Source organism: Asterias amurensis, chromosome 7 (assembly GCF_032118995.1).
Source record: "Asterias amurensis chromosome 7, ASM3211899v1".
NCBI lineage: Eukaryota > Metazoa > Echinodermata > Asteroidea > Forcipulatida > Asteriidae > Asterias > Asterias amurensis.
In genome coordinates this window covers 18,962,367-18,988,108 of record NC_092654.1, presented here as the reverse complement: position 1 = coordinate 18,988,108, position 25,742 = coordinate 18,962,367, and the positions used below count along the sequence as shown (strand labels likewise).

Genomic DNA, 25,742 nt, shown 5'->3' with positions numbered 1-25,742 from the left:
TTGGCCAGCTGGGTGTTTTGTCTTCTTCTGTTCCATTTGTAAAAGAATGTTAATTAAGTATTTTTTATAATAACAACTGAATTTCGATTTTTAGTTATTACTTTTGACCCACCCACCCACCCACAATTTTAACCCACCCACCCACCCACAATTTTAACCCACCCACCCACCCACAATTTTAACCCTTAAATTTAAGGAAACATTCGAAAATTGTAAACACTTTTTTTTCTGAATGATGAGAGTTGCCCAACACAGTGCCGCCTATAAAAGCTACTCTTTGGTGTCGAATTATCGTGCAACTTAATTGTTTATCGCCAGAAAACAAATATGCGCCCCGCCCTTATGATGATGAGGTCATCGAGAAAACCCGCCACGCCCCCTCCCGATTGGTACCTCGTATCATACCACCACCACTAATACAATGTGAAAGTAACAGCAGGGTGCCAGCCTATTTGGGGCAAGTCCAAACATTTTTCCTTCTAGCCTTTGGCCCGAAAATGGATCAGAAAAGTGGTTGTTTCTCTCGAGTCTGTTTGAAAGCTATACACTTACCACCAATTCCCTTCATTTTTACCTTTAAGTATGTTAAGTTATATTTATTAATACTTAATGTCTACACGCGACGGCTTGATATTTTGCATCGGGAATCCCCGTCGCCGCGGCATGGTCGGTGGTTGTTGAACACCCCTACCAATTCTTTTGAACAGGCCGATAATGAATGTTTGACGAACCAGGAAACTATCGCAGGTTGCACATGTTAAACGATTATTTCCGAGTACCAATCATTTGTGTCATTTAAAAATAACCACACCAAAGTCATCATCAGATGAGGCAGCTCTATTTTATTAGGTTAGATATAATGGAATACGAGAAGTCCATTTAACGTTTGTTAATCACGGTAAGCAAGAGCAATTTTGTCAACTTTTGTAAAAACCGTAAACGACACCGCAGAGTTTGTTGTGTGAGTGTTGTTTTTTTTCTCTCGGTGCAAAAAAAGTCAACAGCAAGCAGTCAACAGTCAACACTACCAACATACACAATACACTAATCCAGCACCACTTACGTTATCGCAACTAAACCACATACTACAGCTGCATGCTGTACTGTGGTCCAACACTCACACTGTATCATGTGCGGTGAGCAGCCAGCAGGGGAAGATAAAACAAGAACATGAGTGTGCCATTGATCGTCATTATTGGACATAACTCTTCCTACGACAGGCAAGTCACTTTTCTCACATTTAACAACTAGCAACGCCATATCCACAGCAAGCATGCTATCCAAGATGACACCTTCCACCAGTCTTGTTAAAATTGTCCAGTTTGTTTCAACCAGTCACCAGTGTTCCTTCCTCATCATTGTGTCGCCTAAGATTAAGAAGAACATTTTAGTATAGATAGTTTTCAGACTGCAACTTGCAAGTGGTGCAACATTCGGAACCGCCCAACAACTTGGATTGGACCACTACTTGAACTTGGACTGGAGTCTTTGGACATTCTTATTGTTTTGGGAAGAGCTCTAGCAAGGTACAATTTATAATTTTAGGAAAAGTTGTCAGCGTCTACCACCAATATTTGAGCAGGTTGACCAGGTTGACCAGCAGCAAGAAACCTCTCTATCAATAACATCATCATCAAAAGAGCTCAAGAGATCACCCCTGCCTGCGATGCGGACAAAGATGGGGGTAAAATTGCATCTATCGACCCACATGGCAGTGGTGGTTGTCAGTGTACTGTTGTTCATACAGGTGAGTTGACTATTTAGTGACTCATTTCAAAGTAAATTGATCATTAATTGAGCATTTTGGCCACCGTTCATGGCCTTTTATATTTAGGTAATTGTTTGAAGCTTTACATGGTATGGATATTATAAAAAACAATATAAGTAAGGAGCAAACTTGCGCGGGTACAACATGTTTTTTGTGTGAGTGATGTCTCTGAGAAGAGCTGGTGTGGTCTCAACGTTTCGAACAGTATACTCTGCTCGTCTTCAGCTTTGAGAAGAGCTAGTGTGATCTCGACATTTCAAACAGTATACCCTGCTCCCTGAAAACAAGCAGAGTATACTGTTCGAAACGTTGAGACCACTCCAGCTCTTCTCAGAGCCTAGTTGCGATTAAAACGTAACCCTCCTTCTGGCCAGTGGGAGGAGAGTTACGTTATTGCAAACTACTCACAGAGCCAACCCTCGCACAAAAGAAGTGTTGATTTTGGGGTTGAACAAAGAATTGACTAGAGTGGGATTCGAACCAACGACCTCCGGATTAACGTGCCGGCGCTCTACCAACTGAGCTATCTAGCCCTATATTGGCAGTGTCCCTATTTTGTCAATATCTTTGTTCGGGAGTGCCAGTCAGAAGCCATACAACCGTTAACTGCCGTGTAGCCAGGGATCACACCCAAATTACGATACAACCTGGGAAGCGGCAGGGGATCCTCCCTCCATGGTTGTACCGGCAAGTTTACTATTTATTTATTTATTTTCTCACTGTTTTTAGTGGTAATTTCACTTAAGGTGTGAGATGCAGTAGGCATTCAGGAGGTACTTCTACTGAAACTAAAGGTGGGGGAACCTTGAATCGCAACTACCTGTTTAGTGAATAAATTGTATCGCTTATGACTAGATACACGACAACAAAGTTTACTTTCAAATCACAATCAGACACAATCCTTCAATCCTTTTCAGAGTGAATGTTACTATTGCGCCTGCGTCAAACAATATGCCGCAATGCATAGTCTGGAATAATAATTTAATAATAATATCGAAGTCTTATATATAGCGCACGTATCTACCAAACAAGGTACTCAATGCGCTGAGTATATATATACAAACTTTCAGAAAGAGAGTTTATTGCAGTTATGAATTTTGAGACCCAATTAGTTAGCACCTTATAAGGGTTTACAAGGTGCTATGGCGCATTAATCAGCCACAGCCAGGAACACCGGGGCGAACCCCTTCTCTTTTTCGATAAGTGCATTGGGTTCTTTTACATGCGTTACACAGTACATGGGACCAACGGCTTTACGTCCCATCCGAAGGGCGAAGCAATGGTCAAGTGTCTCGCTTAAGGACACAAGTGTCACGGCTGGGGATTCGAACCCACACTCTGCTGATCAGAAACACCAGAGTTTGAATTCGGTGATCTTAACCGCTCGGCCACGACACTTCCACTTAATCAAAATTAAGTTGTGTACTTTCCTATATTGAGGGTATTCTTTCCTCACCTAATATAGAGCATCAATTTTCTTGTTCTACTCTGGCTGATGAGGGCATTTTCATGGTTACAAGGCGAGTCCAGGGTAACAGGTTTAAATTTTATACTGCAAAGCAGGCCAGAGGCCACCCAGTGATTTAAGCATCAGGCCAGTAAACTCAAGACCTGACAGAGCCTGGCTGTCTTGTGTTTTTCAGTTGAACGACAATACCTCACTCACTGTACTTTGGTTCTGATAAACAGTAGACATAATAAATTCCTACAGTTCTGTTCAAAGTATACTTTTTTTAGGCCCTTAATAATGAAGTACAGATTTAGATGACTCTTTTAACAGGTCTTTGTACTTGTTAACAAAATGCTTGCTGAACTGTGTCAGCAGCTTTTCTTTACCTTTTGAATCTGGTTTTGTAAAACAAGTTCTGGTTTGCAGTAAATATTTTCAGAGCTTACAAGCCCTGCGGTCTTGTGGCTTCTCCCCCCCCCCCCCCGCCCGCCCGCCCCACCCGCAAATTTGAGCCTTCTTGGTTTCATTACTAGAAACTTTTGAAAACGTAGAAAGGTGTCCATAATTATGACACTTTCCTTCCTCCTTTTTACAGACACCCTGTCATGTGAAAAAAAAAAACAGGAAATTGAAACTCCTTGAAAAAGATTCTATTTAATATATAAAAATGTATAATGTCCGTGTTTAGATGGTATTAATTACTTTGTGTTTCCCCATGGTGTCAGGTTATTTAGCTGAAAATCTAAACCAGTCTACTTGTGCCCCGCCCATGATGATGATATGCACTTTGTACCCTAATGAGCCATCTCCACTGTCAATGCGATGTTAATAGTTAACACTGATGGCAAGATTATGTGCACAATGTTTCCCGAATTTTTCGAACCAGGTACTTCCTGTTTCAAAGGCATACATATTGGGTGTCCCTATAGGATGCCTTATCTGTTACTTTTATTGGCTCAGTTGTATCGGTGAGATAAAACTTGAGCTGGGTTGTGTCAGCACATGCAGTATGCAGGGGGATAAATTTACGAACATCTCTATTCTTATCTTTCTGAAATACCATATTGTAAAAAGCTTGATGGTGTTTAGAGACTTCAATCGTATCCGGGTATGCTTTTATCGGGAATTTGAGCCGACTCTGGACTCTTTCAAAGTTTCTTTTTGAGAGGTCATTGATGTGCAATACATGTAGTAAAAGATCCTTTGGTTTTTTATTACATCCATCTTGATAGTGCACACCCCACCCCCCTCAAAAAGAAAAAAAATAACAAATAAAATAATTATAATTATAATACGATAATAAACCATTCATTTGTTCAATCATTTTTTGGGGGAAAAAAACTTGCAGTGCTCACAAGTCTGAATTATTAGGCAGTAGGCCTACAAGAGTTTAAAAGAAAGATAGTTAAAAATTGCACAGATCTATTAAAATATAAAATATAAAAACCAACTCTGAAATATGTTAGTCCAATTAAATAATTTGGTAAAACATCAAAATGGCATTACTAAAATGCACATCATAGGAACCATTGAAATACCTCTATGAAACGACCTCCCCTTTGACATACTAACTTCTAAAAATGAAAACTGTACCCCTCCCCATCTCTCCCCTCTTACTAGTTGTGATAACGTCATTATCGCAACTACCCTTTTACGCACAGTAAACAAGCGAATAAAAACACCATGTTCTAAAGACCATGTCACACAGGGTAATTTATAGGCAACTACTTCCAGGCTAAGGCTATCTTCAAGAAGAAAGTTCATACTTATTTCAGTTTTCCCATAATTTTCCTGGAAATAGTGAGATACAGCAAGAAGAATGTCTCTTGTGCTGCCGAGGTGTTTCTTTTGCAGACAGTGCAGTCGGTTTCCTTCGCAAAAGCCATTTCCGAGTTAGATTTGATTATATAACTGACATACAGATCCTTGTCATTTGATTGGTAGAACTTACTTCACGTGACATTCACTATTACTCCCATCCGCACCGGCCATCAAAAAGACCTATTCGCCCATGGGGAATAGCATTTCCCATTCAACAGTTAGGATCATCCTTGTTCCCAATGTTTTTGAGCAGTACAGCGCCGGCGCGCCGCTGCTAAAACAAAGGAGCACCTGTGCAAAAGGTTGTGATCGGATTTGCGCGGCGCTGTATGATTTTTGGTTGTCAGTAATTTGTTTGATTTTTCATAATGTTATAGTTTTAAAATACATCAAATGACAAGGATCTAATATGTCAGTTATATGAAACAAATATTGAGTGGCTTTAATTCCTAGACTGGAAGGAATATTATCGCAAAGTAAAATTTGGACTGTTCCATTTCACGAGGCGAAGCCTTGTAAAATAAAATAGTCCAAATTTACCTTGCGATAATATTCCTCCCATTCCACTCTGAGCCACTCAATATTTGTATAATATTGTCTGGTACATACAATGACGTGCTTGATCACAAGTTACCACTTAAATTTGAATTCCTCAGAATATCAAGACAGCTGAGCTGCTATATATTCACATGATTTTGGGTAAGCTTTTGCGTAGTTACGTAAGAGAGGGTGAACACCCATCACCCATCCTCAATTCTAAATGGATGGTCCTTGCTCTACACACAAATGAAGCTGTGTGTCAACTGTAATAACCAAATAGAGCCTAATCATGGAGACAGCCATGTTGTTTTTCTTCCATTACATTTCAGCAAGCCTGGATTAACATGGAGTCATCTGGAGGACACAACATGGCCTCTGCAGCCCTTATCATTAAGCCCAGTTCATACTCACTGTGAATGCATTTAATGCAATACGAATTTTAGCCACAGGGCTCTTTTCGCAGCAAATGTGTTTCGCAGGAGTTGAACACAAATCAACTGTAAAATTATTCGTTGCGAAGGTGTGACGTCACAACTCGTATCGCTTCACACAAGAAGTACATGAACCCGAGCTCTGTGAAAAAATGAAAAAATTTGAAAAAAAAACGCGGGTAAGTACTGAGTATTTCTAAAGCAGTATCTTACCAGCTGCATGGACCACCGAGATTGCCCCGGTAGCTAGAGGCAGTTTAAATCCTATAGCCCTTGGTGGTCTAGTTGTTAAGACACTGCTCTAGAATTGCAACGGTCGCTGGTTCAAATCCTACATGTACCTGTGATTTTCTTTTCACAGAACTCGGGAAAGTACACATTGCTAACACACATCAGTGTAATGGGTAAAACCAAAATACATTCTTTTGGTGCAAATTTTCATCGATTAAATAAATCTGCTTGTTCAAATAGAAACATTTTACAAGTTAAAGACACTGGACACTATTGGCAATTGTCAAAGACCAGTCGTCTCACTTGGTGTATCTAAACATATGCATAAAAGAACAAACCTGTGAAAATTTGAGCTCAATCGGTCGTCGAAGTTGCGAGATAATAATGAAAGAAAAAAAACACGTTTGTTACACAAAGTTGTGTGCTTTCAGATGTTTGATTTCAAGACCTCAAATTCTAAATCTGAGGTCTCGAAATCAAAGTCGTGGAAAATTACTTCTTTCTCGAAAACTAGGTTGTTTCAGAGGGAGCCGTCTCTCACAATGTTTTTTACTATCAACCTCTCCCCATTACTCGTCACCAAGTAAGGTTTTATGCATTTAATGATTATTTTGAGTAATTACCAATAGTGACCACTGCCTTTAAACTGTGTACAAAGCTCTTTCTCGTGAAGATTCTGGTCTTGTGAAGAAGTAAACAAAATGGTCCGGTAATTTTTTTGTAGCTACAAGACCTGATGTCTCGTGGAATTTTACCCCAAATTCAAGTCCTGTTGATTACTATTCTGGATCAGATTCTGAGAATCTATTATTTTCATTAAAGCCACTGGACCCTTTCGGTAAACAGTATTGTCCAAGGCCCACACTTCGTGTATCACAACTTCTATATCAAATAACAAACCTGTGAAAATTTAGGCTCAATCGGTCATCGGAGTCGGGAGAAAATAACGGGAAAACCCACTCTTGTTTCCGCACGTTTCGCTGTGTCATGACATGTGTTTAAAATAAATCCGTAATTCTCGCTATCGAGAATTGATATTGTTTTTATGTTTTCTCAAAAAGTAAAGCATTTCATGGAATAATATTTCAAGAGAAGTCTTTCACCATTACCTTCTATAAACCCTGTAAATTATTTGTAAATCTGTATAATGGCTTTAACCAACAGTGACAGGCTACATTGTAGGTCAAAAAAAAAAAAACATGAGTATTGACAAATAGACATGTGACATTTGTTGAGCTACCTACATGGGACAGTATTCCAAAGTACATGATTGCAAAATAAAGCATGAAATCAAAGTAGTGTACATTATGTGTACAGTGTGTTTGACAAAAACATACAAACATTACACTTGACAATAATTGCTGTATTTAATGGATGTTAAATTTGCGTTGGGATAAAGAATATTCATTTTGGTTTTACCAAGTGTTAAGCACTGTATATTCAGTACTTTCCCGAGTTCTGTGAAAAAATCACAGGCACACAAGTCCGGTGGGATTCGAACCAACAACCTTTGCAATTCTAGAGCAGTTTTATACCAACTAGTATTAACAAACAATATTGTAATTTTTTTTTTCAGCAAGCTTCCCTGTATAACCAACCTTGCTTAGTTGGGCAAATCATTTTAATGGATTTCTTTTTATTTTATTTTACAACAGATCAGTTTTGTATCCATTGAATGTGCCACTACTTCAACCCCCGGTCAAACTACTGGTAGGTGTTACAAAAAAGTTACTTAAAATTAACTACAAAACCATTGTGTCATACAGTACATGTACATAAGACCAAGTAAAAAAAGAAACATGTTTAGCGTCCCCGCCCGCTTCCTTTTTACAGGCCGCCTCCTTTTTTTTTCTTTTTTTTTCCCTTGTTTTTTTTTTTTTTCTTTTTTTTAATGGGGTTATTTTAAATGATCTCAGCAAAAAAAATCTGAATGTCTTGTCTGAATGCCTCGACTAAATTGTTTCCTTTATGTTTTGTGTATTTCAGCAGTAGAAAAAAACAATGGATATTTGACATTTTAACAAAGAATGGTGGCCATCTTGAAATAAAAAAAGCCCCTCTTCCTCCTTTTTTTGAAAAACCCGGACGTGAAACATGTTTTATTTTTTTTTAACTTGGCCTAATACCCAAGCCTGATACTTCACTGCATACTAATGCATCCATTACCCTTGGGCCCAATTTCTTACAGCTGCTTAAGCACAAAAAGTAGCTAAGCATAACAAAATTTCGCTTACTAGAATAAGGTTACCAGCCAAACTACCATATTGTCACAATTACAGTTTGTGACTGGTATCCTGCTCATTTCTGCTTAGAAGAAAACTGTGTTTTATTCTGAGCACTATTCTCTGCTTAAAGCCATTGGACCCTTTCGGTAAACAGTGTTGTCCAAGGCCCACACTTTGTGTACCACAACTTCTATATCAAATAACAAACCTGTGAAAATTTAGGCTCAATCGGTCATCGGAGTCGGGAGAAAACAACGGAAAAACCCACCCTTGTTTCCGCGCGTTTCGCCGTGTCATGACATGTGTTTCAAATAAATCCGTAATTCACGTTGTTTTGCTGTTTTCTCAAAAAGTAAAGCATTTCATGGAATAATATTTCAAGAAAGTCTTTCACCATTGCCCTCTGTAAACCCTGTAAGTTATTTGTAAATCTGTGAACTTTTTAATTTTTTTTCTGAACCGAAAGGGTCCAATAGCTTTAAGCAGCATTATGAAATTGGTCCCTGCTCAATGTGTTTTTAGTAACTGTTGGTAAGAAAACATTTTGACAGCGGAGCAATTTATAAAAGTTCTCTTGAACTGTTCAAACTCTAGATATTCTCGTGTATATGGGTAAAAAACCAAATCTTAATATTCTTTATCCCCGATGCAAATTTAACATCTATTATTTCAAACAAGTTGGCTTAATATTTCCCTTTATTTTCCAGATACCATTTCGCCAAATGCTACTTTTACCAACTGTCCTGCTGATGTCTTAACAAATGATGCTGTCGTCAACTACACGGAACCAACTGCTTCAGATGGTGGAGTTGATCTAAATGTGTCATGTGACCCTCCATCAGGCTCCAACTTCGTTGAAAATACAAATACAACTGTAACTTGTACAGCGACTGATGCTGCAGGAAACAAGGCGGACAAATTTTGTGTGTTTTTAGTAACTGTTGGTAAGGAATATTTATGAAGCATTTTATTTAAGAAGAACTCTTCAAAATTGTTAAAACCCCTGAGAATTGTGCAACTATTTCAGACAAGTTGAGTTATATTTCCCTTTATTTTCCAGATACCATTTCGCCAAATGCTACTTTTGCCAACTGTCCTGCTGATGTCTTAACAAATGATGATGTCGTCAACTACACGGAACCAACTGCTTCAGACGGTGGAGTTGATCTAAATGTGTCATGTGACCCTCCATCAGGCTCCAACTTCGTTGAAAATACAAATACAACTGTAACTTGTACAGCGACTGATGCTGCAGGAAACGAGGCGGACAAATTTTGTGTGTTTTTAGTAACTGTTGGTAAGAAAACATTTTGACAGCGGAGCAATTTATAAAAGTTCTCTTGAACTGTTCAAACTCTAGATATTCTCGTGTATATGGGTAAAAAACCAAATCTTAATATTCTTTATCCCCGATGCAAATTTAACATCTATTATTTCAAACAAGTTGGCTTAATATTTCCCTTTATTTTCCAGATACCATTTCGCCAAATGCTACTTTTACCAACTGTCCTGCTGATGTCTTAACAAATGATGCTGTCGTCAACTACACGGAACCAACTGCTTCAGATGGTGGAGTTGATCTAAATGTGTCATGTGACCCTCCATCAGGCTCCAACTTCGTTGAAAATAAAAGTACAAATGTAACTTGTACAGCGACTGATGCTGCAGGAAACGAGGCGGACAAAGTTTGTGTGTTTTTAGTAACTGTTGGTAAGGAACATTTATGAAGCATTTTATTTAAGAAGAGCTCTTCAAAATTGTTAAAACCCCTGAGAATTGTGCAACTATTTCAGACAAGTTGAGTTAAAATTTCCCTTTATTTTCCAGATACCATTTCGCCAAATGCTACTGTTGCCAACTGTCCTGCTGATGTCTTAACAAATGATGCTGTCGTCAACTACACAAAACCAACTGCTTCAGACGGTGGAGTTGATCTAAGTGTATCATGTGACCCTCCATCAGGCTCCAACTTTGCTGAAAATATAAATACAACTGTAACTTGTACAGCGACTGATGCTGCAAGAAACGAGGCAGAAGAATTTTGTGTGTTTTTTGTAACTGTCGGTAAGGAAAAGATTTGACAGGAGAGCATTTTGAACAGTTCTTTTTTTTTTTTCAACCCCTAAAATAATTAGTATTCATTCCACTGGCAAAAAAATCTTGGTTGATTTTTAACATTTTATTTGTATGCAAGTCGGGCCCAAACAAGGCTAAAAGACACTATTGGTATGAGGCTACAAGGAGACAAATTATTTAAAGTGCAAAGAACTAGATTGTAGGATTGAGGAAAACATGCACCAGGCAGGGTGTTCCAAAGGAATGCAGTACGTGGAATAAAGCTGTTGGCATGGCTCTTTGTTGTACATCTCAGCAGATCAAGGGTGTATGGATGAGAAGAAGCAGAGAGTCTGGTTTCACGCTCAAAAACTCTGATAGATTGAACTATGTCAGACACATTGGTCGCACATTTACCATGAAAATATCTGCAGAAGAAACATAGGCTGGTTGGTTACAGACCTACAGTGGGAAAGAGGTTGTAACGTTGATCCCAACCCTTCACACAAACAATGTCTCTTTTCCTGATTTTATTTCTTTTCCAGATACTATGGCTCCAAACGCTACTTTTGCCAACTGTCCTGCTGATGTCTTAACAAATGATGCTGTCGTCAACTACACAAAACCAACTGCTTCAGATGGTGGAGTTGATCTAATTGTGTCATGTGACCCTCCATCAGGCTCCACCTTCACTGAAAATAAAAGTACAAATGTAACTTGTACAGCGACTGATGCTGCAGGAAACAAGGCGGAAGAATTTTGTGTGTTTTTAGTAAATGTTGGTAAGGAACATATATGAAGCATTTTATTTGAGAAGAACTCTTCAAAATTGTTAAAACCCCTGAAAATTGTTCAACTATTTCAGACAAATTGAGTTAAAATTTCCCATTCCTTTCCAGATACTATTGCTCCAAATGCAACTTTTGCCAACTGTCCTGTTGACGTCTTAACAAATGATGCTGTCGTCAACTACACGGAACCAACTGCTTCAGACGGGGGAGTTGATCTAAATGTGTCATGTGACCCTCCATCAGGCTCCAACTTCGTTGAAAATACAAATACAACTGTAACTTGTACAGCGACTGATGCTGCAGGAAACGAGGCGGACAAAGTTTGTGTGTTTTTAGTAACTGTTGGTAAGGAACATTTATGAAGCATTTTATTTAAGAAGAGCTCTTCAAAATTGTTAAAACCCCTGAGAATTGTGAAACTATTTCAGACAAGTTGAGTTAAAGTTTCCCTTTATTTTCCAGATACCATTTCGCCAAATGCTACTGTTGCCAACTGTCCTGCTGATGTCTTAACAAATGATGCTGTCGTCAACTACACAAAACCAACTGCTTCAGACGGTGGAGTTGATCTAAGTGTATCATGTGACCCTCCATCAGGCTCCAACTTTGCTGAAAATATAAATACAACTGTAACTTGTACAGCGACTGATGCTGCAAGAAACGAGGCAGAAGAATTTTGTGTGTTTTTTGTAACTGTCGGTAAGGAAAAGATTTGACAGGAGAGCATTTTGAACAGTTCTTTTTTTTTTTTCAACCCCTAAAATAATTAGTATTCATTCCACTGGCAAAAAAATCTTGGTTGATTTTTAACATTTTATTTGTATGCAAGTCGGGCCCAAACAAGGCTAAAAGACACTATTGGTATGAGGCTACAAGGAGACAAATTATTTAAAGTGAAAAGAACTAGATTGTAGGATTGAGGAAAACATGCACCAGGCAGGGTGTTCCAAAGGAATGCAGTACGTGGAATAAAGCTGTTGGCATTGCTCTTTGTTGTACATCTCAGCAGATCAAGGGTGTATGGATGAGAAGAAGCAGAGAGTCTGGTTTCACGCTCAAAAACTCTGATAGATTGAACTATGTCAGACACATTGGTCGCACATTTACCATGAAAATATCTGCAGAAGAAACATAGGCTGGTTGGTTACAGACCTACAGTGGGAAAGAGGTTGTAACGTTGATCCCAACCCTTCACACAAACAATGTCTCTTTTCCTGATTTTATTTCTTTTCCAGATACTATGGCTCCAAACGCTACTTTTGCCAACTGTCCTGCTGATGTCTTAACAAATGATGCTGTCGTCAACTACACGGAACCAACTGCTTCAGATGGTGGAGTTGCTCTAAATGTGTCATGTGACCCTCCATCAGGCTCCAACTTCGTTGAAAATAAAAGTACAAATGTAACTTGTACAGCGACTGATGCTGCAGGAAACGAGGCGGACAAAGTTTGTGTGTTTTTAGTAACTGTTGGTAAGGAACATTTATGAAGCATTTTATTTAAGAAGAGCTCTTCAAAATTGTTAAAACCCCTGAAAATTGTTCAACTATTTCAGACAAATTGAGTTAAAATTTCCCATTCCTTTCCAGATACTATTGCTCCAAATGCAACTTTTGCCAACTGTCCTGTTGATGTCTTAACAAATGATGCTGTCGTCAACTACACGGAACCAACTGCTTCAGACGGGGGAGTTGATCTAAATGTGTCATGTGACCCTCCATCAGGCTCCACCTTCACTGAAAATATAAATACAACTGTAACTTGTACAGCGACTGATGCTGCAGGAAACAAGGCGGAAGAATTTTGTGTGTTTTTAGTAAATGTTGGTAAGGAAACATTTATAAAGCAATTCATTTTAGAAGAACTCTTCGAAATTGTTAAAACCCCTGAGAATTGGCAACTATTTCAGACAAATTGAGTTAAAATTTCCCATTCCTTTCCAGATACTATTGCTCCAAATGCAACTTTTGCCAACTGTCCTGTTGATGTCTTAACAAATGATGCTGTCGTCAACTACACAGAACCAACTGCTTCAGACGGTGGAGTTGATCTATATGTGTCATGTGACCCTCCATCAGGCTCCACCTTCACTGAAAATAAAAGTACAAATGTAACTTGTACAGCGACTGATGCTGCAGGAAACAAGGCGGAAGAATTTTGTGTGTTTTTAGTAAATGTTGGTAAGGAACATATATGAAGCATTTTATTTGAGAAGAACTCTTCAAAATTGTTAAAACCCCTGAAAATTGTTCAACTATTTCAGACAAATTGAGTTAAAATTTCCCATTCCTTTCCAGATACTATTGCTCCAAATGCAACTTTTGCCAACTGTCCTGTTGATGTCTTAACAAATGATGCTGTCGTCAACTACACAGAACCAACTGCTTCAGACGGTGGAGTTGATCTAAATGTGTCATGTGACCCTCCATCAGGCTCCACCTTCACTGAAAATAAAAGTACAAATGTAACTTGTACAGCGACTGATGCTGCAGGAAACGAGGCGGACAAATTTTGTGTGTTTTTAGTAACTGTTGGTAAGGAACATTTATGAAGAATTTTATTTAAGAAAAACTCTTCAAAATTGTTAAAACCCCTGAGAATTGTGCAACTATTTCAGACAAATTGAGTTAAAATTCCCATTCCTTTCCAGATACTATTGCTCCAAATGCAACTTTTGCCAACTGTCCTGTTGATGTCTTAACAAATGATGCTGTCGTCAACTACACAGAACCAACTGCTTCAGACGGTGGAGTTGATCTAAATGTGTCATGTGACCCTCCATCAGGCTCCACCTTCACTGAAAATAAAAGTACAAATGTAACTTGTACAGCGACTGATGCTGCAGGAAACAAGGCGGAAGAATTTTGTGTGTTTTTAGTAAATGTTGGTAAGGAACATATATGAAGCATTTTATTTGAGAAGAACTCTTCAAAATTGTTAAAACCCCTGAAAATTGTTCAACTATTTCAGACAAATTGAGTTAAAATTTCCCATTCCTTTCCAGATACTATTGCTCCAAATGCAACTTTTGCCAACTGTCCTGTTGATGTCTTAACAAACGATGCTGTCGTCAACTACACAGAACCAACTGCTTCAGACGGTGGAGTTGATCTAAATGTGTCATGTGACCCTCCATCAGGCTCCACCTTCACTGAAAATAAAAGTACAAATGTAACTTGTACAGCGACTGATGCTGCAGGAAACAAGGCGGAAGAATTTTGTGTGTTTTTAGTAAATGTTGGTAAGGAACATATATGAAGCATTTTATTTGAGAAGAACTCTTCAAAATTGTTAAAACCCCAGAAAATTGTTCAACTATTTCAGACAAATTGAGTTAAAATTTCCCATTCCTTTCCAGATACTATTGCTCCAAATGCAACTTTTGCCAACTGTCCTGTTGATGTTATAACAAACGATGCTGTCGTCAACTACACAGAACCAACTGCTTCAGACGGTGGAGTTGATCTAAATGTGTCATGTGACCCTCCATCAGGCTCCACCTTCACTGAAAATAAAAGTACAAATGTAACTTGTACAGCGACTGATGCTGCAGGAAACAAGGCGGAAGAATTTTGTGTGTTTTTAGTAAATGTTGGTAAGGAACATATATGAAGCATTTTATTTGAGAAGAACTCTTCAAAATTGTTAAAACCCCTGAGAATTGTGCAACTATTTCAGACAAATTGAGTTAAAATTTCCCATTCCTTTCCAAATACTATTGCTCCAAATGCAACTTTTGCCAACTGTCCTGTTGATGTCTTAACAAATGATGCTGTCGTCAACTACACAGAACCAACTGCTTCAGACAGTGGAGTTGATCTAAATGTGTCATGTGACCCTCCATCAGGCTCCACCTTCACTGAAAATAAAAGTACAAATGTAACTTGTACAGCGACTGATGCTGCAGGAAACGAGGCGGACAAATTTTGTGTGTTTTTAGTAACTGTTGGTAAGGAACATTAATGAAGAATTTTATTTAAGAAAAACTCTTCAAAATTGTTAAAACCCCTGAGAATTGTGCAACTATTTCAGACAAATTGAGTTAAAATTTCCCATTCCTTTCCAGATACTATTGCTCCAAATGCAACTTTTGCCAACTGTCCTGTTGATGTCTTAACAAATGATGCTGTCGTCAACTACACAGAACCAACTGCTTCAGACGGTGGAGTTGATCTAAATGTGTCATGTGACCCTCCATCAGGCTCCACCTTCACTGAAAATAAAAGTACAAATGTAACTTGTACAGCGACTGATGCTGCAGGAAACGAGGCGGACAAATTTTGTGTGTTTTTAGTAACTGTTGGTAAGGAACATTTATGAAGCATTTTATTTGTTTTTATCGTACATGTACGATTTAGACACTTTTTGAGTGCTTTAAAAAGATTTTACATGTACTGTAATGATACTGTCAGAATACATAAAATATAGTGTACATTTATGACCTTATTAGGACCTAGCCACTGAAAGAGTCAATTAACGTGGTTGCCACAAAATCTGGAGCCGTATGGAAGTGTGTTTTTTCCCCTGATGTCATTTTATGAGGTTTTTCGCTCTCCCCTGTTCAGCATTCCCTCTTTTTTTTTTTTTTTTTAAATGAATAGCTTATAATAATTCTTTTTCTTCATTATAAAGGTACACATTGGTAATTGTCAAAGACCAGTCTTCTCACTTGGTGTATCTCAACATATGCATAAAATAACAAACCTGTGAAAATTAGAGCTCAATTGGTAGTCGAAGTTGCGTGATAATAATGAAAGAAAAAACACCCTTGTCACACGAAGTTGTGTGCTTTCAGATGCTTGATTTCGAGACCTCTAAATCTAATTCTGAGGTCTCAAAATCAAATTTGTGGAAAATTACTTCTTTCTCGAAAACTACGTTACTCCAGAGGGAGCCGTTTCTCACAATGTTTTATACCATCAACCTCTCCCCATTACTTGTCACCAAGAAAGGTTTTATGCTATAGTGTCCACTGCCTTTAACGCTTAATAAATTAACATTTCTTGTAAGATTTTGTTCAAATTTTGTGTAGTAATGAATGAAGAGTGGAAACCAGTTTAAAATGCTTTGGGCATACTGTAGATAAGGAACTGTAAAAAAAAAATAATAAGTTAAAAATATTCTTTTCCCCAGATGTCGTTCTGCCATCTTTTAATTTCTGCCCCGATGACATTGTCGATTTCGCTGACAGCGGAACCAACTCGACCGTTGTAACTTGGCAAAATCCCACCGCGACGGACAACTTGATAGTGGAAGGATTCCCAACGGTGACGTGCTCACCCAAATCAGGAAGTAGATTTGAGATCGGTGAGACAGAGGTATCGTGTATCGCATCTGACGCGGCTGGCAATGAAGGGGACCAGGATTGTAACATTCTCATCATGGTAACAGGTATAGACCCCATGCACAATGCGCAGCGCGCATACATGCGCATCTCTTGTCAGCCATCTTGTGTGTCGAAATGTGCACAAAAGGAATGGACTCCCCTCAAAAAGGCAGAAATGATGGACGCTCATCGTTCGAAGGTGCGTTAACACGTGTACCATCCTTTTGTGTGCGTTTTTACACACAAAATGACGGACAGCAGAGGCGCATGCAAGTGCACTGCGCAGTTTGCAATCTATCAAGCGTCTTCACAACGGATCGGTGTCAGTATTGTTTTTTAATTTTTTATGAATTATTTGGTTCCCAAGTATGTTGCCTTAACAAGTGCAGTAAACAAGATGAACACATTAACCCCTTTCCTTTCCTCGGGCAACATTTGCTGACTGCTGACCACTCTTTACCAATTGGAACTTCAGTCGACCATGCATACACATAAGGGTCGTTCCATGTAAGACCAACGCACTTTTTTAACCTATGTCTAACGATTTTGATAAAAAATTGCTGTGCTTGTAGGTCCTAATGAGCAATGAATGTACACCAATTTTAAGCCAGATCCAACTTACCATATGGTCTTGGTAGAAACTACTAAAATGTGTCGTTTTTAGGGTAAAATACCACCTTTTTGATAAAAATATGGCATAACTATGTAAATAATGAGTATAACACGCTCATATCAATTCTTTTGTCACAATGTTTTTTTTAAAAGTAGGTCACCGTGACCTTTAATGTGTTATCGTGACCTTTGACCTAATTTTTTAAATAATGCATCTTTCTAAAAATCAGCAAAATAACAGTTACTTGATAGAGTAGTCTACCTCTATCAGAATCCACTAAGAAACAGCTGGGCTCTACAAAATTTACAACTTTCAACAGTGTTTAACCTGGTGAAGCCCTTGGAGTGAATTAAATACTATGCATTGCACTCAAAATTATATGACGACAATGGATTTCATTGATCAATATACAGAATTGAGTGCGCCAGTCATTGTCAATATCACCGATGTCACAAATGAGACCATGTTGATCACATGGACTTCAATGGATGAAGTGGAAAGTTTCACGATAGTTTACGTCGGAGCCTCTGGAAACAAAGTGCCCTTACGTGTGAACGTCACCGGAGAGAAGACGAGTCACGTACTGACGGAGCTGCTGTCTGGCGAGACGTACTCAGTGACAGTTATTGGTGAAAGGGGTCTAGCGCTCGCAGAGAGTGAACCAAGGACTGCTACCACAGGTATTGCTCAGGTTTTTACTTGGAAGTAACATCCGTTTCAGACAAGCCCTCCAGAGTTGCGCCAAACCAAATTCTGAATTAAGTACATGAAAAGTTTGACGTCTGAAGCAGTTACGAGTGACTGGATGCGCTTGAAGTCAAAAGATCAACTGTTGTAGTTGTTCAGAAAGGACTCTGGAGTACATGTACCTTGGTTTCAGACGTCAATCTTTTCATGAGCCAAACCTAGCACAACGTTTGCCTGTCTGAAACAAAAATTTATTTGGGTCGACCTAGAGTCAAAATTTTAAAAATTACCACTAATTTAAATATGCAAATTAGGTCACTTCTGGGTTGAGACTCTTGTCCCATTTTGGATATGTCATCAATAACCACCCAATAAACAAGAATCAACAATAACACAAACTTTGCAATTTGTGTGACTCGACATGAAAAAAATGTCTAAAGCCTGTTCTCCATAATCCATTTGGTTTGGCGCGACTCTGGCCTGCCTGTCTGATGTGGGCGTTACACATAGAGTTATATATAAGAACTAGAGGGCGAACTAGCAGGCGGCCATTTTCTAAGTTGACAAAACAGGCATCCCACAGCGTGTGTTTGTGCGGCCATTTTTCTAAGTTGACAAAACAGCATCGCGTAGCATTCAATAAACACGAACTCCAACGTGTGTTTCATATTCACTGCGCGTACAGAATGGCGCACGCGTGTCTCTTTGTGGTCCCGTCGCGTTTGTGCAAGAAGCATCACCAGTGCGCCCTCTAGTTCTTATATAACTCTATGGTGTTTCACCTTTGGTATTTACTCCAAAAAGTAATGGCCATAAGAATTTACTCGATAAAGAGCACTTGAGATACCAAGCACCTGTTGATATTACAAAGCATTCTTATGGAGCGGTTAGGATTGGTCAGGAACAAAAAAAATGCTCACTGATCGATAAACTCCAAAAGGGAAACTAGTTTTATTTCTCATTAGATATGACATTTCAGACAGAAATATTTCGATGGATGTCTTTTACTATTTATCATCATTAGACCGTATAATTTTGTGTGTAAATCTGTGATCTTAGACAAGTTTTTTTTTCTTACCAATTATGGAATGTTCCATTAAAGCCATTGGACCCTTTTCGGTACAGAAAAAAAAAAAAAAGTTCACAGATTTACAAATAATTTACAGGGTTTACAGAAGGTAATGCTGAAAGACTTCTCTTGAAATATTAGTCCATGAAATGCTTTACTTTTTGAGAAAACGGTAAAACAATATAAATTCTCGTTAAGGAGAATTACGGATTTGTTATAAACACATGTCATGACACGGCGAAACGCGCGAAAACAGGAGTGGGTTTTCCCGTTATTTTCTCCCGACCCCGATGTCCGATTGAGCCTAAATTTCCACAGGATTGTTATTTTATATATAAGTTGTGATACACGAAGTGTGGGACTTGGACAATACTGTTTACCGAAAGTGTATAATGGCTTTAAGCCTGGAAAACCATGTTTCAATTTCACTTTGATATGTTTAATTATTCCAAATGTGTATTTTGTTTTTGTTAAAAGAGCTTAATGCACCAACGATCACAAGGACTTCCTCCTCCCAGATGACATCGCTGGAAATTGAGTGGAGTTCTCCGCCCAGAGACGTTGTGAGACAGTATAGCATCACTTACACTGGGATGAATGAAGATCTTACGACAAAATCCAAGATGGAAGACGGTTCTTCAACGTCAACAATGCTGGAAGGACTTCTGTCTGGTGAAACATACGAGTTGACTGTCACAGCTTCCAGCGGATCTTTGGAAGGAACAGAGGTGTCCGCGACAAGCGCCAAAAAGCGTGAGACAACAGGTATGAAAATATTGAATTATTTTTTATGGTCCCAAAAAAGAAAAGGGAACATCCCTGGTGTCTGCATTTATTTCCTTTTATTTCAAGTTTTATTTAGCCAGTTAACGACGAGAGTCTTCAATTTTTTCACTACCACCACAACGGGATTATTTTATCAGAATTGCTGGAATCTTTTTTGTGTTTTATGAGAGCATCGTGTAGACACAACAAAATTGTACTCAAAGGAACACAATCTCTACTTTAAGGGTTTTGATACCTTTCGTAGATCAAGTCTTTGGCCATGACATGAGTCCCTACTTTATAAAGATGTATGAAGCCGCTTATAAGTAATCTGCTTACTTGTAAATTGTATCTTCCATTCATTGTATATTTTGTTGTTTTCTTGCAAGAGGCGCTTTACAAATGTCTTTATTATTGTTATTATTATTGTTATTATTTGTTATTCCTCAGTTCCTAGAAATGTCACTTTAGAAGAAAGCGACTCCACAGTCAGCTCAGTTACAGTGCAGTGGTCTCCGCCCATCGAACCTGAGTCTACTCTTACCCCAGTCATAGAGTTCTACACCATCCATTGTTCAGACGGTCAAGCCAGCCCTGCGAAGGTTAACTTCACAAAGAGTGAGACCACTACAGCGTCGTGTGTCAATCTGTCCAATGCTGGGGCGGTGTACACAGTGAATGTAACATCTCACAGCCAAGGGAAGGAGGCATCATCAAGTTTGATGATCATTGCATGTAAGTTCCCTTGTGTTTTTTACCCTTCCACCTACAATCTCGGAATGGCTAACACCCATTTCAGACAGCTGCGCTTAGAGCGACTCAAGGTCGACCCAAATAAATTTTGGTTTCAAGCAGGTGAACTTAACATATTATTTACATTGGCTCGGCTCATGACAAGGTCGAAGTCTGAAACCAAGGCGCTCCAGAGTTGTTCCGAACGACTGCAACAGTCGATCTTTCGACTTCTAGCGCGTCCAGTCGCTCCTAACTGCTTCAGGCATCGAGTTTTTGATGTACTTAATTTAAAATTTGGTTCGGCGCGACATCGGATCGCCCGTCTAAAACGGGTTTAGGTTGTTTCTGTCTATGCCTTTCACCTTTGTGGACCTTTGTTCGAATCCCAGATCAGACCCTTGCATGTGGATTGGGTCTTCAGTCCAATTACCTTGGGCCCAATTTCATAGCTCTGCTTAGGCATAGCTCTTCCAGGCATTCTTCGCCTACACAGCTAGCGCAGAATCAGCGCTTGCACAGACAGCGGGGAACGGTGAAGAGTTCGGCGGTAAGCAGAGCTATGAAAACGGGCCCTGATTACCTGGCTTTTCCTGAGTTTTTTTTTTCTTTTTTTTCTCCCACATCAAAAACTGGACATTTTTGTTTCTGATTTATTTGTTTGGCGCATATAAATTCCTTGTTATCTTTCCTATCCAGTACCAAATGGTGTTGTGCTTAAGGAGACGCAACCCACAACGACGACATCAGTAAGCGCTATGTGGTCTAACCCCGACGGCAAGGCAGATAGCTTTGAAATTGAGTGTTCATCGGGAGTACCAAAGCCACAGAGTATACCAGTCGATCCTACCGACTTGGAAAACATGGCGTCCTGCGTTGATCTTCCCTCCCCGGGAAAGGAGTACATCATGACGGTGTTTGTGAATAGTGGAGGGAGGAAGAATAGCTCCACCCACATCCAACTCAGGGCCTGTAAGTCCTTCATTCATTTATTTAGCCGTTTGATATAAACATGGCTAGAAGTGTTTAACATAGGCGTGGCGTGCAAGTTTTACGCTTGGCGCTAATTTACAAGTCATGCAATAAATACACTGATAATCATTGTACAACTATTAGTGCACGCTGTGCACAGTGGTTGAGCATCGTATGCATTTCTACACTTCGTGAAACGGAGCATGAGATCGTGACAAGAAGTAAAAATTTAAAACAAACTTTAGATAGACTTTCCAAAATGTTAACGCTTTTAACAAAGAAGGTAACTCGATCTTGAACGGTTATTTAAAACCTTGCAGGGTCGTGGCCAAGCGATCAAGGACCTCACCTTGGCTCGGCCACAACCCTGACAGTTGTGAACAAACGCTCCAGACATCTTACCACTGGTTTATTCCCTTATTCATAGTTCTTCTGACAGAGTATCCAAATTTTAAAAAATGAGATGTTTCTCACCACTGCTTTCCCTTTTTAGTACCTGAATCTGTGGAAGGTCTAAGGGTGACGGACTTCACCAACTCACAAGCGATGATTTCATGGAGAACCCCCGTGAATTGCGCGACCTGCGTCTTCACTTCCTTCAAGGCGTTCCGTTCGGATGATTCAGGAGAGCCTCGGATCATCCCTTTTGTAACGGGACAGGCCGAGTACGAGACTCAATTTGGTGGACTTGTTGCTGGGGCCGAGTACACATTCACCGTGATTTCGCAGAGTGGAGACAAAGAGGGCCAAGGGAATAGTACTACACAACGAATAAGTGAGCTTTCTTTAATTCGATCAAGTAGTTTCCTAAATTTTGTGTTATCTTTGAAATGGTTTTAAAGCCATTATACACTTTCGGTACAGAAAAAAAAAAAAAAAAATCACTGATTTACTAATAATTTACAGGGTTTACAGAAGGTAATGGTGAAAGACTTCTCTTGAAATATTGTTCCATAAAAAAAACTTTACTTTTTGAGAAAACATTAAAACAATATCAATTCTCGATGGCGAGAATTACGGATTTATTATAAACACATGTCATGACACGGCAAAACACGTGAAAAACAGGAGTGGGTTTTCCAGTTATTTTCTCCCGACTCCGATGACCGATTGAGCCAAAATTTTCACAGGTTTGTTAATTTATATATAAGTTGTGATACACGAAGTGTGGGACTTGGACAATACTGTTTACCGAAAGTGTATAATGGCTTTAATCAGGGATGGACTTTTACTCCGGACCTCAGGCCCGAGGCCAGTGATTTTAGTGTCGGGTCAGTAAGCTCAAGACAAAATAAGTCTGGTGGTCTTGGGGTTTTTTGTCAATTCAAACGTTGAGTTTGAGTCCCACAAATATCTTTCACTCCTGCCGAGTATCACCCATAAAATAGAAGAGATAAAATTTTCTCTTAGAGGTTTTGTTCAATTGAAATAGTTTAGATGATAAACTCATGTTGATTCTAGTCTCTTTTCATTTTGATTCTGGCCTTGTAAATAAAAATCCCTGTCCAGTAAAGATTCTGAGCTACAAGTCCTACGATCTTGTGGATTTTTCTCCCAAATTCGAACCCTGATAATATGCATCCAAACAGCAGACCCTCAGGGTGGTGGCATCTGACTTAACAGAACCTGAGCTTGGAGACCGGCTCCGGCTTCAGCATCGTCATCAGTTTTGGAGCAGTGTACATTTTGCAAAGTATTTCCATGACCAAAGCCGGAGACGGAGCTAAAGCCGAGGTTTGGGTAAAAAAAAAAAACAGGTAAAACCATTGCTGTTGCAAAGAATCAAAAATATGTTTGCTGGTACCTGGCGTCCCAAAGTTGTCTGTTATCCTTACCCTAATTTTGTATTTTTAAATTTTGTAATCTGTGACCCTTATGATTTGTATTCACGTGTATCCTGTTCGTGTATTGAAACTCCACTGTCCGCCAAGCCCACTTCACTCAAACGTAAGTAGTGAAAAACTTGGGTGTGCATGCAGCACATGCAAGACGTTCTTAGCGGGTTTTTTCTCCCTATACCGATGGGTCATAGATCCAGCTACGTCAGGCTTTACCAATAGAGGGCACTCCAGTGTTTGTCCATTGAGTGTTCAATAATCGCTAGGTAGCAAAGAAAAAACTCCAAGGATGTCTTGCACCAAGACTACACGTCAATAGTCTTGGTTCATTGATTATGATTTCTATATCTCTTTACAGAGCCTTCCCCAGTGACTGCGTTTGAGACCCCCGTCGTCAGCGCCACATCTATACAAGTATCATGGCAAGATGTCGATGGAGTCAAAGATGAGTACATTCTCTCGATCCAACCAGAAGACGGCACCCTTAAGGAACCCGGTCTCCTCGACACCACGGCAGTGTTCAACGATCTTAAGCCTGTTACTTTGTACACAATTACCGTGATAACCCGCAGTGGGCAGCAAAAGAGTGATCCTTATATGGAGGAGATTCAAACAGACCCAGATAGTAAGTGTCAACAACATTTTCAAGTGATTTTTTTCTTCTCTTTTAAAGGGATTTGATGCCTTTTGTAGATCAAGTATTTGGTCATGAAATCAATCCCCACTCACTGTAAATGAAGAAAAAGTAGCTAAGCACAGCCAAAGTATGCTTACCAGAATAAGGTTACCAGCCAAGCTACCATGTCACATGTACAAATTGTGACTGGTATCCTGCTCGTTGCTGGATGGAGTTTTATTATGGTCCACAGGCTCAATTGCAGTTTTTTAACACCGATTTTTGTACATGACAACCAAATTCAGGCGCAGAAAATAATACTAATATCATTAACAGTTGTCAGTATTACCATACTGATTTTTCACAGGCCATTAAATGTCATAATGATGTTTTTAAAATTTACATTTTTATCTGGACGGTTGCATTTTTGACATGAGTTCTAATCTTGTCTTTTTGTTGGGAAACGGACATTTTACAAGTTGTTCATGTACATTTTGAATATTGCTGTACAATGTTGTTGTTGATTGCTAAGCAGAAAAATGTTAAGTGATATTTTCTGCTTAAGCAGCTCTATAAAACTTTATCTTCCAGTACGCGCTAATCCACCAATCAGATGCTCGAACTACTAGGGGGATTAAAACATATGGTACGACCTCTGTTTTATACCCTACTTTCTCTGTTTTTATTACACAGTGCGTATTGTGAAATGTCTTTTTGTCACGCTCCGTATACGGACAGTGCAAAAACTACATTCTGAATTTTGTGCGCGTGAAATAACGCTCTGAAATTTTAAATTTTGCGCATTGCAAGTGAGACTGGAAGATAAATTCCGGCCTCGTTGGATATGGGACGCAGAAGCTCTATATTTTTTCGTATTCCACTCGCACTTGTGGGATAACTTATAATAGGCCCTGGATATTCAGCCATGTCACTCAAATTCTAACTTTTGTGGACTTTTTGTTTGCCTTGCAGAAGCAGACCCACCAACTGATAAACCTTCGAACCCATCCAAACCATCGACAACTTCCTTTGAGGTGGAGCTGAATGAAAGCTATTTCAGTCAGGTCAATGGAGAAATACAGAACTATACGGTCATCGTGGCACAGCAAGGTATGGGCAGTAATATCCGAGTGGTTTAGAGCATGGAATTCAGGTTCTGTGGTTAAGTCATCGGAGTGTGGGTTCGAATCCTGGTCATAATACTTGTGTCCTTGAGCAAGATGCTTTAATATATAATTGCTTCTCTTTATCCAGGGGTATGAGGGGGGAACCTGCGAGGGTAGAGGTTGATTCTGTGTTTGAAAAATCCACTGGAGCACAATGGCTGTAAACTCCCCAGGGAGCTGAGAAAGATTAAAAAAGGAATTGCCCAATAACCAGTGCTAAAGCGCATTGAGACTTTATTGTGAAATGCCCTATATAAGAACTAGTTGTTAGTATTGTTATTATTTTGCAATTTCGACCATTTATTACATATCTTTATTACAAAGCAAGCTGCAATAAAAAAAAAATCAGCAGGGTCGAATTCGAACACCTAGTGTTTGTAAAATACATACACTACATTTCTAGTAATTCTTCTTATTATTATTAATAATCCTTATCACATTCAAGCAAATTATAAGGTGGTCAAGACCAACTATGAATATTCATGTTTTATTCAAATTAAATGCAAATATACGTTTTGTTGACAGCTACTACAATTCCTTCAGTGCCAGACCCAGCAGCGACATGGTCAGCTGCCCAGACTCAGACGCCTATTCCTCCGTATCAGGCCTTTGTTGCTAAGGCTTATCCCTTTTCAGCTTCAGGTAG

General features: G+C 39.2%; 1 protein-coding gene across 2 annotated transcripts in view; it reads left to right on the top strand.

Annotated features, from left to right (window-relative positions):
* The first annotated feature begins 790 nt into the window (after window positions 1-790).
* The window catches only part of LOC139939485 (uncharacterized), a 41,704-nt gene continuing 16,752 nt past the window's right edge, over window positions 791-25,742 (top strand). For both annotated transcript variants that reach the window (XM_071935442.1, XM_071935441.1), the window contains exons 1-26: window positions 791-1,747; window positions 7,897-7,951; window positions 9,174-9,410; window positions 9,527-9,763; window positions 9,940-10,176; window positions 10,294-10,530; window positions 11,067-11,303; window positions 11,421-11,657; window positions 11,775-12,011; window positions 12,548-12,784; window positions 12,902-13,138; window positions 13,256-13,492; window positions 13,610-13,846; window positions 13,963-14,199; window positions 14,317-14,553; window positions 14,671-14,907; window positions 15,379-15,615; window positions 16,446-16,703; window positions 17,665-17,931; window positions 19,485-19,772; window positions 20,223-20,507; window positions 21,204-21,476; window positions 21,970-22,251; window positions 23,673-23,939; window positions 24,903-25,040; window positions 25,622-25,738. In XM_071935442.1, coding sequence (XP_071791543.1) covers window positions 1,667-1,747; window positions 7,897-7,951; window positions 9,174-9,410; window positions 9,527-9,763; window positions 9,940-10,176; window positions 10,294-10,530; window positions 11,067-11,303; window positions 11,421-11,657; window positions 11,775-12,011; window positions 12,548-12,784; window positions 12,902-13,138; window positions 13,256-13,492; window positions 13,610-13,846; window positions 13,963-14,199; window positions 14,317-14,553; window positions 14,671-14,907; window positions 15,379-15,615; window positions 16,446-16,703; window positions 17,665-17,931; window positions 19,485-19,772; window positions 20,223-20,507; window positions 21,204-21,476; window positions 21,970-22,251; window positions 23,673-23,939; window positions 24,903-25,040; window positions 25,622-25,738 — 5,866 coding nt within the window. In that variant the 5' untranslated portion in view covers window positions 791-1,666. The remainder of the gene's footprint in view (window positions 1,748-7,896; window positions 7,952-9,173; window positions 9,411-9,526; window positions 9,764-9,939; window positions 10,177-10,293; window positions 10,531-11,066; window positions 11,304-11,420; window positions 11,658-11,774; window positions 12,012-12,547; window positions 12,785-12,901; window positions 13,139-13,255; window positions 13,493-13,609; window positions 13,847-13,962; window positions 14,200-14,316; window positions 14,554-14,670; window positions 14,908-15,378; window positions 15,616-16,445; window positions 16,704-17,664; window positions 17,932-19,484; window positions 19,773-20,222; window positions 20,508-21,203; window positions 21,477-21,969; window positions 22,252-23,672; window positions 23,940-24,902; window positions 25,041-25,621; window positions 25,739-25,742) is intronic.